The following is a 13,582-nucleotide window of genomic DNA, read 5'->3' on the forward strand; positions in this document are numbered from 1 at the left end:
TAGAATTTACATCTTTTTTTTTTTTAATAGCATGCCTTTTGCTTTATACACAAACAGCACCCGTTTTTCATCAATGCGGGAAAACATCAGGTTTTCCTGATGGTTTGTCAAATATTTCATAAACTCAAATTTGGTTAAGAAGGAGATAATAAAAATGGTTGGGCTTCCCTGGTGGCGCAGTGGTTGAGAGTCCGCCTGCTGATGCAGGGGACGCGGGTTCGTGCCCCGGTCCGGGAAGATCCCACATGCCACGGAGCGGCTGGGCCCGTGAGCCATGGCCGCTAAGCCTGCGCGTCCAGAGCCTGTGCTCCGCAACGGCAGAGTCCACAACAGTGAGAGGCCAGTGTATAGCAAAAAAAAAAAAAAAAAAAAAAAAAGGTTGACACGAAAAGGAAATGCCTCGTTGACTTTTCTAATCTAACCACTTCAGAGGAGAGCCAATCTCATTATCACATCTCTCACTGCTACTTAAGAGGAATCCCAGGGAGCCCGGAGAGATTTCTCCCCTAACTATCCAAAGAAGTAAAATTGGGTTTGCTCTGTTAACCACATCACTTGAAAATGGCCAGCTCCATTTTCAGCAAGTTTGTACATGTCTTTATTAAAATCCAGACTACAAGGCATGCAGACTATTTCACCTGAGTGGCTTTGGGAGGAAGGAGCACCTTGAGACTCTCCATCATCCCTTCACTCGGGGGTCGGCGAATTTGTTCTGTAAATGGGCCAGACTGCCAGTACTTTCAGCTGCATGGGCCAGTCTCTGTCGCGACTCTACCACCGTAGCAGGAAAGCAGCCAAAGCAACCGTACAGAGCACATACCCAAAGGGGTGTGGCTGGGTACCAATAAAACAAGCAGTGGGCCAGACTTGGCTGGCAGGCCATAGTTTCCGAGTTCTGCTCTAGAGCATCTGGAACTGAAGTGCAACGAGAAACCTAGAGAAAGGAGACGGGGTTCACTCCTCAACATGGCAAGCGTGGACTAAGCAAAAGGGGGTATATCCAATATGAACCCCAAAGTTTGCATCCAGGGCTTGTGCTGCAAATTTCTACCTTCTTTTTGTTCTCCACGTGTGGCTTCTCACCTTGGCAGCAACTCTATGTAACATTCTCCAGGATGAGCAATAGTGGGCGTTTATTTATTACTTAGTTGGTGGTTAAGATCCTTAACTACCAAGGCCAAGGTGGAAAGCCAGCTGGTGTGATGTCAACTGCTGTTGCTTGCATAAAGAAACAGTTATCTGGGTGGAGCTGAAAACCTCATCCTTACTCACAGATTAAGCAAAGTTAATCTACTTAAGTGGCCGGGACATCACTCCCAGTAAGAGATGATAGGAACTTAGAACCAAGGTCTTTGAGATGTATGTACGTATATATGTATGCATAAACATACATACATAGGAACAAAAGAACATTAATAAAGACAAGGAAGTAAGTTGTCAAAGATGCGTTTTGGGGGGCTGGGGGTTCTTAGCCTAAAGCTGTCAATGTGGATTTCTCTTTTTTTTTTTAAACGCAAGTTTCTTTAATAAGTTTAGTCATTTTACCATCCTTTCTTTTTCTTAAGGTAGACTGTTTTTTTAATATCGTTTTTTAAATTGAAATATAATCTACAATGTTGTGTTAGTTTCAAGTGTACCACAAAGTGATTCAGTAATATATAAATATATACTATATATAGATTTTTCAGATTCCTTTCCATTATAGGTTATTACAAGATATTGAGTATGGCTCTCTTTTTTAAAGGGACCCCAAAAAGCCATTAGGGATGATACACTGAGATGTTCATTGCTGTGTTATTTATAATAGACAAAACACTAGAGACAACTCAAGTCTCCATCAGCTGGGGACTAGTTAAATTAATTATGGTATGTCCTTACAATGGCTTATTTGCAATTATTAAGAATAGTAAAAATACAGAAATGTGCTCATATTATCAGGTGAGAAAAGCAGGCCAGAAGATACAAAGATACCACCTGGATAGAGAAAAGGTATCTAACATACCCAGTGCACATGCATAGAGAAGAGCCAGAGGAATGTGTACCCAGAGTGATGCTCTCTGGGGAAAAGTGATTATGGGTGATTTTTTCCCTTACAGCAAAGCTGGACTTCATAATTTTTCTACAGTGAACATGCATTGGTAGTAAGAAACTTTAAAACAAAATAAAACAAACAAAAGCCACTAAAGCTACAGTGGTGGTACATGACGATGTAGCCTTCCCGGGTACTCTGGGAAGTACCAGTGAGGGAAGCCAGCAAAGGTCACAACAATGGTGACCGCAGTGGCATTTATAACAGTGGATAAAGTACAAGTTCAAAGTACATATGAGAGGGCCAAGGTTAAAAAGAGATTTATTGATGCTGCACGATAGTTAAAAATGAGACCCATGAAGCCTCTCTGGCAGCCCAGAAAATATGAAGGAAATGATGTCAAAATGAAAACAGCAGAGACTCACGGACATGGAAAAAAAAAGTATGGTTACCAAAGGGGAAAGGAATAAATTAGTAGTTTGGGATTAACAGATACACACTACTATACATAAAATAGATAAACAACAAGGATCCACTATATAGCACAGGGAACTATATTCAACACCTTGTAATAACCTATAATGGAAAAGGATAGGAAAAAGAATATATATATATGTATAACAGAATCACTTTGCTGTACACCTGAAACACTGTAAATCAACTATATTTTAACTTAAAAAAAAAAAAGAAAACAGCAGAACTCAAACTGCCTTACCACTGTTGGAACTATGTCGAATATATCAATATGTATAAGAAAAATGCTAGAAAAGGAATGGGAAGACAGGAAAAGGTTTTCCATGCTGGAAATTGTTTCCAATTTTTTTAAATGATGTGATTGCTCCTTTAACAGTCTGTGTGTGGACTGCTTGAATGAATGTAGGCAAAAAGAGAGAAAATTTGGGCAGTGAGGACACCCATAGGTACTGAGTGCTTACTGGGTACTACCCAGTCAAGCACGTGGCTCACCTTCAAGTTCACTGAACCTTTTAATAACACCAGTAGGGTTGACTTTCAGGCCCATTTTAAAGATGTGGAAACTGAGGCTTAGAGAGGAGAAATAACCAGGCAAGGCCCCATCAGCAAGAAGCAAAGATGGGATTTGAATCCACATCTAACTGACCCAGAACATGAGCACTTACAAGCTGTGTGACCCTATACACTCAAAATTCAAACTTGGGTAACCTTTGGTGCCAGTGTGGGTTCTTGAAAAGCCTCCTAAAGATACACACCCATGAGTTGCCACTTTAAAAATGTACAACAGCCTTTGATGTGCACCCCCCCCAAAGCTCCACTGCTTATAAGAATTGAACAATGAGAAAATAGTTCTCTGGTGAAAAATACAACTATTGAAACAAAATCTCAATGACAGCATTCTCTTCTCCGAGCTCGATTCATCCCCACGACAAACAAATGCTTCACCTCATTGAAACCTCAGCGCCAGTCTGAATAAGGCAGGGAGGTTTCCTCACATCTTTCATATGGCTTGAGGACTGACCAGCCAAGATCTTGGTATGTCCGTTCCTGCTTACAAGAACACTGGCCTGCGCGAAGCTTGATTCAGCAGCCCTGTTCCCTGCTACTTACAAACCAGGGGGTGATACTTGGCCCAGATTTGACAAGGGACTAAATTACAGAAGCTATGAAGTAGAATGAATTAGCTGAGCAGCAGGACAAGTGGACGTGACCCTGGCCTAGCAAAATCCCACCATTATCACCAACTTGTTCGATTCTTCCAGATGCAGCCCGTCAAAATCGTATTTGCCCAATTCCTGCCCAACATTTATTGAACAAAAACTGAAAAGGAGTATCTAACGTTGCCTCTTTTCTGACTTTTTGACAGCCTCCACAATAAATGAATCCTAGGTGTTTCCCACAGTGTAATTTGAAACAACTCAAATTGAAAGTCAACTTCTACAGTAGAAATTAACACAACATTTTAAATCAACTATATTCAATAATTTTTTAAAAACCCGATGAAAATATCAAAAATAAAAAAAATTTACAAAGGACTTCTTGGTTAAAAAATGTATAAACAAAAGGTCCTTTTTAGAAATGAGCTTTATTTTCAATGCTCTTTAGTTCTAAGAGCCTGCATATTTATTTTTTCCTCCCACCAGGTTACCTGCAAGTTAGGATTTCAAAAACCACAACAAACAAATCAAACACCTGTAGGATCCAGGCACTGACCACCCAAGTGTCATGCTGGCGATTAAACCAGGACTCCCTTTCAAAGAAGCTTCTATGCAAAATGCTGTATTTCCTCCAATGAGGCTTGTTTTTCAACCTTGAAATCATCCACTTGAAAAGCAGACCCCAAAACTCAAGCTTTCAGAACTGGGTCCCAATATCACCATATAAATCACTCTCATTCTAAAAACTATGCAATTAATGGCCCCAAAAGTTCCTTTATAGAGGGCTTCAAGGCAAGGCAAAGTTTCTCATAATACCCCCATCCACCCTGCCAACTGCTCTGCATCTCTCTTCCACAGGAACCCATAACACTTCACCCTTCAAATCCTTGGGACAACCTCAGCAGCATGGAGTGGCCAAGCAGAGCCCACTGGGATGGGGAAGGAATTTGGACACAGACCCAGCAACAATGAACTTGTTCATTCCTCACAAATGCAGTCCAATAAGAGGCTGCATCAAACTTAAAAGCAAACCTTTCTGCTTCAGATCCCTGGATACAAAAGATTTTTAAAAATCTGTATAATTTGAACCAAAAAAGGATGGTTATTAAAAATAAACCAAGAAATACCCAGAAATGGGTTTCCAGTGAAAGTCTGGTAGAAGAAGGATTCTGATCTGATTAAACAATCTAGATACCACAGCCCCTCACATAAACACTCTTCAAACTCTTTTAAGTAGACATCATTTCAAGGCAGACATCAAAGTGAAAATATCTTTGAAAAGAAAACAGTGATGTGGCTGGGAAACTGTGTTCATCTTGGCGAACATTTTTTCCACCCACCACAAGCTTTTGGACTTTCTGGGAAGGTCACCGGTTTTCTGGTCAGAAACATTCTTGAAGTCGTCAGGAATGGAAGAAGAGACACTCTGAGAAGGTGTGTTTCCGGTTCTGTACCTGGAGCTCAGGAGCCAAAGAGCCTGGAAAAGTCAGAGGGCAGAAAAATCCATGAGGATGGGAAGCGGTTGCCTTGAAAACACTTTCAGGAAATATTTTCTGGTTACTATCACTAAGATTATTTTACATCATTTTCTGATTTTGTAAGTAACTCTGTTACACAACAATGTGAACACACTTAGCGCTGCCAAACTGTACACTTAAAAAAAAAGTAACTCTTTTAAAAAGTATCTACTTGGTATGAATCTGTAACATTTTATTTTAGCCCATTCTCTATCACTGCAAGTCAGTGGTGACTTTCATAAATAAAAAGACCTTTGAGTAAACAAATGATTATTAGAGATAACTCTGTTAACTGAAGAAAGTCTGGAATAGAAAAGGCCTAGAAACTGTATAAATGTTCATGAAGTTTGGGAATAGGTTATGATACAGGCCTACAGGGGAAAAGCACAGAATTGTTAAAAAGATACACAGTTGGCCCTTGAACAACACAGGTTTGAACAGCGCCAGCGCACTTATACGTGGATTTTTTTCAATAGTAAATACTGCGGTACTACACAATCCAAGGTTGGTTTAATCTATGGAAGCAGGACTGCAGATATAGACGGACAACTGTAAAGTTATACTCAGATTTTCTACTGTGAGGTGGGTCGGCACCCCTAACCCCCGTGTTGTTCAAGGCTCAATTGTATATGGGAACTCTCTGTGTTACCTTTGCGACATTTCTATACATCTAAACTCTTGCCAAAATAAAAAGGTTATTTGAAAAAATAACAACAGATGGGGCAGGAACAACTGGGTCACCGCATGCAAAAGAATGAAGTTGGATCCCTACCTCACACCATATATGAAAATTAACTCAAAGTGGATCACAGACCTACTATTAAAACTATAAAACTTTTAGAAGAAAACTTAGGTGTAAATCCTTATAATCTTGTGTTAGGCAATGACTTCTTAGCTATAACACAAAAAGAACAAGCAACAAAAGAAACAGATACATCGGACTTAATCAAAATTATAGAATTTTGCACTTCAAATGACACCATCAAAAAACTGAAAAGACAATCCACCGAATGGGAGGAAATACTTGCAAATCATATATCTGATAAGTGACTGGTATCCAGAACATAAAAAGAACTACAATTCAATAACCTAACAAAAAAATGGGCAAAGGATCTGAAGACATTTCACCAAAGAAAATATACAAATGGCCAATGAACACATGAAAGCTCAATGTCATTAACCATTGGGGAAATGCAAATCAACCTTCACATCCACTAGGATGGCTATAATAAAAAAAAACTGACAATAGCAAGTATTGGCAAGGATGTGGGTAAACTGGACCCCTCATACCCTGCTGATGGGAATGAAAATTGCTGCAGCTACTTTGGAAAATAGTCTGGCAGTTCCTCGAAAGGATAAATATAGTTACCATATGACCCAGCAATTCCACTCCAGGTTATATACCAGAGAAGTGAAAACTTAAGTCTGCACAAAAACTTGTACACAGATGTTTATATCAGCATTATTCAAAATGGAAACATTGCAAATATCCATCAACTGATGAGCAGATAAACAAACTGTGGCATATCCACACAATGGACTATTATTCAGCCACAGAAAGGAATGAAATACGGATAAACATTACAACATGGAAGAGTCTAGAAGACATTATGCTGAATGAAGGAGGCCAGACACAAAAAGCCATATACTGTATGATTCCATCAACATGAAATACCCAGAATAGGCAAATCCATAGAGACAGAAAGGAGATCAATGGTTGCCCAAGGTTGGGGGAGGGAGAAATGGGAAGGAAATGCTTAATGGGTACTGGGTTTCCCTTTGGGGGGGATGAAAATATTCTAGAATTAGAGAGCAGTGACGGTTGCACAACCATATGAAAATACTACAAAATACTGAATTGTGAAGACTGACTTCCACTTTTTACTTATTAAAACCCTTTTCCATCGTTTGACACTCTCATTTTCTCCCTATCTTCTCCCCGCCCATACTATTTTTTTTTTTTTTTTTTTTTTTGCGGTACGCGGGCCTCTCACTGCTGCGGCCTCTCCCGTTGTGGAGCACAGGCTCCGGACGCACAGGTCCAGCGGCCATAGCCCACAGGCCCAGCCACTCCGCTGCACGTGGGATCCTCCCGGACCAGGGCATGAACCCGCGTCCCCTGCATCGGCAGGCGGACTCTCAACCACTGCGCCATCAGGGAAGCCCCCACACTTTTTTAATGAAGATTTCAACATATAGAAGAGTTATAACAGTTCAGCAAACACCCACATACACACCACCTGCAATTAATGCTTTGCTTCACTGTGTATCTATCCATTGATCCATCTACCTTATTTTTCATGTTTCAAAGTCACAGATATCAGTGCCCTTGGTCTCTAAACGCTCAGACACCTTTCTCCCTGTATTTCAAGTTTTTTATGACTTTTTAAAATTTCCAACTGAGCTCAGCTCCAACAATACAGAAATGAGTACAGGGAATAGCAAACTATCCCTTGAGCCCACTAACTTCCTCAGCAGTCACAGCACGGTCACCTCCGTGGACAGTCTGGAATAGATCCTTCCAACTCTCTCACTGGAAGTTATTTCCCTCACACACCCACTCAGCATTTATTCAATGTTTACTGTGTGCAAGTCACAACTGACACCAGAGTGTGCATACAGGTGACACCTGACCTTCTTTACTTTCAAACCATTCTCCTGTGTAGACAGAACCTTCAGGCACATTATCAATGATGGTGTTGTGTCAGTTGGTCGTATGGGTGTCCTTCGAATTACCTGACTCTTCTCCTGTTCTTGGAGACTTAGGTGATTTCCAGTTTTTGATATCCTGAAAAAGCCAGTTACTGCCTCCCTGACAGAGCCCTTTCTGGAGAGAAGCTTCCCTCACTCACGGCATGTGCTGAAAGAGCTGGCCTAGGTCAGGGATCTGTAAAAAGCCAAACAGTAAATAGTTCAGGCTTTGTAAGCCTGTCAAAACGGTCCAACCTTGCCATTGTAGTGCAAAAGCAGTGACAGACACGGGCTCCATTCATGAAAACTTCATTCATGAAAATAGGCAGAGGGTAGATATGGTCCATGGGCTGTGGTTTGCTGACCCCTGACCTAAGTGGCTGGAAGCAGGAACCCCCAATCCAAGTAGATCTGGGTGACACCCAGATACTCCCAGAAATCAAAATCAGGACACTGGGCTACTGGCTAAGCTAGCCTTGGGCTGAGCTGGGAGGCCACAAAGCCTGAGGCTACCATCCTGGTCACAGGTCAGCAGGTAGAGCAGTAAAAGTAGCTAGTCAGGTAAGAGAGGACGATGAAGCCAAAGGACAGAAAAGAACAAAATGATGAAAACACACCGAGTTCTTCTCTGCCCCAGGACCTTTGCCAATGCTGCTTCTGGTGCTACTGTGCCTCTCTCCAGCTCTGCAAATGGCAGGCTTCCTCTCATTCTGTAGGTCTTGATTTGAATGGCATCTTCTCAGAGAACCTCTCCCTGACCCTGCTAAACTGGGAGCCCCCTTCCAATTCTCCACCTCACAACTGATTTTCCCCCCCATTTGCTTATTTTACATCCCTGTTATTCTGTGTATTTGCTGAAGGCAGGGACTATGGCTGTTTTGGTCTCAACTGTAATCCTAGAGCACAGCCCTCAAAAGACAGTTTTGAATAAATAAATGAATAAATGGATAGGTGGGAATCTAGAGAGACAAAGGCTGGAGGAGCCCGCCAACACTTCTACTTCCTTTGAGAGCTAGTTATACTTCCTACACTCTTCTGCAAATTCCTTGATCTCTTCATGAGCCCTCTCTGTACCTAGGCAGGCCTCATCTGAGCTCCTAAAAAGGGCCTCTCTGGGCATACATTACAGCCCTCATTCTGGCCTCTAAAATACTCTCCAGCAGCACAGAAACCCCTCCTCCCCCAATCACCTAAGTCCTGGAATCATCCCCTCAAACAGCCACTGGGCTGGCACAAGGACCGCACAGCAACCCCAAATTCAGCATCTCAATGACTCAAGACAGCCAACTTTCCACTCCCTTCCTCTTTAGGGGAAGCACATGGAGATGGGCACAGCCTAGCCCAGAACCCCAGATCCTCCTTGTTTTTTTCCCTGAGTCTATTTACTATGAGTCTCATAATTCACTAACAGCATGGTCCTGCCACTGAAAGGAAAACCAATCCAACTTTTTAGCCTAATGAGAAAATAAAATAGGCATTAAAAAACAGAAATAAAGCCTGAATACAGTTCTGCTGGCTTCCAGCAGGCTGGGAGCAAGACCCAGCAGCATGCTGGCCTTTCAAGACGTATTTTCCACTTTGGCCAATGCCAAGTATAGGCTAAGCACAATCAGCAGAGCTGGCAAGAGGTGACAGAGCCATGGGCTCAGGGGAATGCATCTCCTGGCAGCCTCTGCTGAGGCACCAGGCACAGCCAGGACTTGAAGAACACCATGTTCCAGTCGAAGCTCCAGCCTAGACTGCAGTGACGTAGTTTAATTCTTACAGACCGCAGTTTCTTCTCTAGTGTGGAGAGTTTTTACTTTGAAAGCAGAAAGCATGACACAAAAGTGCAGACTGGGAGGATAGAAAATGACCATCAGAGGGTCATTCTGGAGAACGACCCTGAGGATAATGACAACGAAGGAGAGAGGCGGGCTGGACTTACACGATCATGCAGAACATCATGAAGACATTCCATAGGGCGATGAAGATTCGAAAATATCTGAGGCTCAGCAAGAACTCCCGGATATTGTCACCTGGAAAGTCAGAAAGCATTTTCACAAGCAGTGCTAACATTTCTGGTGTCACGGCTGCAGTGTGCTTCTGCCCACCTCACAACCACAGCCCCCATGTTCCAATGGCAGCATGGCTTTTCATTTGGGCCGCCTCTGTTCCCCAGCCCTGAGCACTCAGGCTATAGCTGCCACTGACCAACCCCCTGAGAGGACCAAGCACTCAGCCTCTGATTGGCTCAGGGAAGGGCACATGACCCCAGTCTGTCCAATAAGAGCCAGGCCTGGGACTTTTGCCCGAACTACCGGGAAAGAGGCACTTGCTTTCTGCCAGGCTAGCTGGACTGCAGAGATGTAAGCCCAGTCCTCAGTCCTCAGTCCTCTAAGGCAGGGTGCAAACCATGGCCTGTAGGCCAAAGCTGGCCTCTGCCACCTATTTCTGTATAGTCCATGAGTGAAGAATGTTTTTTATATTTTTTAACGGTTAAAAAAAAAAAAAACAAAGTATTTTGTGAGCCACAAAACTTACATGAAATTCAAATTTCAACAGCCATAAAGTTTTATTAAAATTCAGCTATGCCCACTCATTTACATATTATCCATGACTACTTTCAACTTATAGAGGTGAACTGTTGCACCAGAGACTCTATGGCCCACAAAGCCTAAACTATTTATGGTCTGGCCTTCTACAGAAAAATGTGCCAAGCCCTGCTCTAGGGTCATCTTTGTCAATACAAGCCAGCTGATAGTAAAACCAACCCAGGAGGAAAAGAGAGCTGGGGAGGGTCACAAGCTGGACAGCCAGCTTAAGCCCTGAATCCACGTGTGCCCGAGGACCATTCTACCCTTCGATGTTTCAACTAGCTTTAACCACTTTGAGTTGGTATTCAGTGTTTACAACTGAACAAGCATACTAATTCAGGCAAGTAAAATGGGAGTTCTGCTTTGGTGACGACTAACTCTAGTCCCCTCTGATGCCAAGGAACAGAAACCACTCCAAGAAGAGGGAATTTGGTACATTAAAACTCCAGAGGGACTTCCCTGGTGGCACAGTGGTTAAGAATCTGCCTGCCAATGCAGGGGACACGGGTTCGAGCCCTGGTCGGGGAAGATCCCACATGCCGTGGAACAACGGAGCCTGTGCGCCACAACTACTGAGCCTGCATTCTAGAGCCCGCGAGCCACAACTACTGAGCCCACGCAACTTGAGCCTGTGTTCTGCAACAAGAGAAGCCACCACAATGAGAAGCCCGCACACTGCAACGAAGAGTACCCACCGTACCGCAACTAGAAAAAGCCCGTGCACAGTAACGAAGACCCAACGCAGCCATAAATTAATTAAAAAAAAAAAAAAAAAAAGATTCCAGGGACTTGGGTTCCAGGACCTTCCTCTGGGGTTTTGAGTTGATTGCCCAGCCTCTTGAGGCCTACAGAATGAAATGAACGGATCCAGATTAGATGATCTACAAGGGTGTAACCCAAAGTGTCATCCACAGACCAGAGCTGGAACCACCGGGGCAGGAGCTCAGAAACTTCCACAGCAACCCAACATGACTGCCACGTGGCACTGCTGCACCATCCAAGCGCATGAAGAGCACAAGGTGTTGCTCTACATGGTTTAGACAAGTCCAGTGTTGTCCAAGCCACGGGGTTAGCGACACGTAGCACAGCCTATATAAGTGTTGGCCCAGCACAGATTGCAAATGTCAGAGACAGATCCGTTCCCAGAATGTCTGCAAGGCACTGCTTGGCAAGACCCTTCTCTAAGCCCAGGATCACAAAAATGGCCTCTCTTACCATGAACAAATGCTGACTAAAGGCCACTCATCCCAAGGAGTAGCTAGCTGAGTGCAGGGGATACTGGGAGGAATGAGACACGTGTCCCTACCCTAAGGAGCTCACAGGGAGGACAGATACTAAGCAAGTAACCACACATCTGATTATTCACTAGGACAAGTGCCATGGGAGCTATAATGGGGGAACCCGACCTGGCATGCATCGGGAGGGGGGTGGGGTCAGAAGAAGCCTCACTGAGAAAGTGTGTGAACTCCAACTTTAAACGTGAGCTGGGGACTTCCCTGGTGGTGCAGTGATTAAGAATCTGCCTGCCAATGCAGGGGACACGGGTTTGATCCCTGGTCCGGGAAGATCCCACATGCCATGGAGCAACTAAGCCCATGAGCCATGACTACTGAGGCTGTGCTCTAGAGCACGCAGGCCTAGAGCCCATGCTCCGCTACAAGAGAAGCCACCGCAATGAGAAGCCCACACACTGCAACGAAGAGTAGTCCCGGCTTCCTGCAACTAGAGAAAGCCAGTGCACAGCAATGAAGACCCAACGCAGCCAAAAAAAACCTGGGCTGGAGTTTACTTACCTTCCACACAGGTGATCTGGGCCTACATATGCCCCAGTTTCCTCCTGTGTAAATGGGGATGATGGGGGACTGGGAAGGCTGCAGCACAGTGCCTGATATATAGGACACTCTCAATAAATGAAGCCACTGTGATATTAGGGGTCAGCCAGGCAGAGGATGGAGGGAGAGGAGCATGGTCTACAGGGGCAACTACCAACACAGAGTCCCAGTTTGAAGGAGCCTAGCAGGGAGCTCCCGATCAGAGGGAAGCCACCGTTCTGACTATCCTTGTCACCAATGCTCCCGTCACTTTTGAGCCCACGTGGCCAATCTCCCACCTACCATAGCTCCAACTCAGATCTATAGATCACAGCCCCAGGGGCTGGAATAGTGCCTTCCACGTAGTGGGCAAGCAACATATACAGCTGCTGAATGAATGCATGAATGAACAGACAGGCAGTCTTGTGACTGAGAGGACAACCTCTGAAGTCAGAAAAACCCAGGCTCAAATCCCAATGCTGTCGCTGATTTGCTGTGTGGCCACAAACAAGTTGAGCCACATCTCTGAGCCTGAGTTTCCTCATCTGTAAAACAGGAAAATGCTCTTTACCTTTTAGGAATGGAGGTGGAGTGAAACACCCATAGGAAGTACCTAACAAGGCAGCCACCACCCGGCAGGCCCCCGATAAAGGGGAGCTGTCAGACTGCCTTCAGATTCACTGCCCCTTAGGGTTCCTATTGTCCTCATGCAATGCTCCATCATAACACCCACCACCTTGGCCGCAATGCCACCTCCTCGGAGGGCCTTCCCTCCACACAACCCAGCCAGAGCAGCAACCCCATTGCTATCCTCCCGACATCTTCTTCTTCACTGTCTGTTCCTTGTTTAGGGACTGTTTGTCCCACCCCATAGGAGTACAACCCAAAGGCAGGAATTACTTCTGTCTTGTTCCCTGCTGTGTCCCCAGCATCTAGCACAGTGGCTGGTACATAGTAGGTGTTCAGTAAATGTTTGGTGAACGAATGAATGAATGGATACAATAGTCATGTATAGGTCCCATTAGACTCCAAATAGTCACATGTGTCAATTTAGCAGGAAGTATATATTCTAGGGTCTCCAGGGGCCAGTCATGTGAAATGATACAAAGATAAGGGGGTGGGGGCTGGAATGAGGTAGAGGCCACAGGCCCGGCTTCAGTGGGGTCCTGCTTCTCAACTCCTATTCAACAGGTGTCAAAAGGTCACTTGAACCCCAAGTTGTAGAATGTTCCAATTTTTCTTGAAAAATCATACATCTGAATCTTTATATAACATCTCCTGATTTATATGAAAGCTAATCTAATTGAAAATTAAACAAACAGGTCTA

The 13,582-nt window shown here is 44.1% G+C and overlaps 1 protein-coding gene across 2 annotated transcripts in view; it reads right to left on the minus strand.

Moving 5' to 3' along the window:
- The window catches only part of SMIM7 (small integral membrane protein 7), a 15,866-nt gene continuing 2,284 nt past the window's right edge, over positions 1–13,582 (minus strand). The window contains exons 4-6 of one of the 2 annotated variants that reach the window (XR_010840410.1): positions 9,796–9,886; positions 5,001–5,137; positions 1–934 (exon numbers count right to left, since the gene is read on the minus strand). Coding sequence is in view for 1 of the 2 variants with exons in the window: in XM_059062737.2 (XP_058918720.2) it covers positions 5,122–5,137; positions 9,796–9,886 (107 nt within the window). In the remaining variant the exon portion in view is untranslated. Of the gene's footprint in view, positions 935–4,069; positions 5,138–9,795; positions 9,887–13,582 lie in introns of those variants that run through there. The other variant, XM_059062737.2, reaches the window with a different exon arrangement.

Source organism: Kogia breviceps, chromosome 4, assembly GCF_026419965.1.
Source record: "Kogia breviceps isolate mKogBre1 chromosome 4, mKogBre1 haplotype 1, whole genome shotgun sequence".
Classification (NCBI taxonomy): Eukaryota; Metazoa; Chordata; class Mammalia; order Artiodactyla; family Physeteridae; genus Kogia; species Kogia breviceps.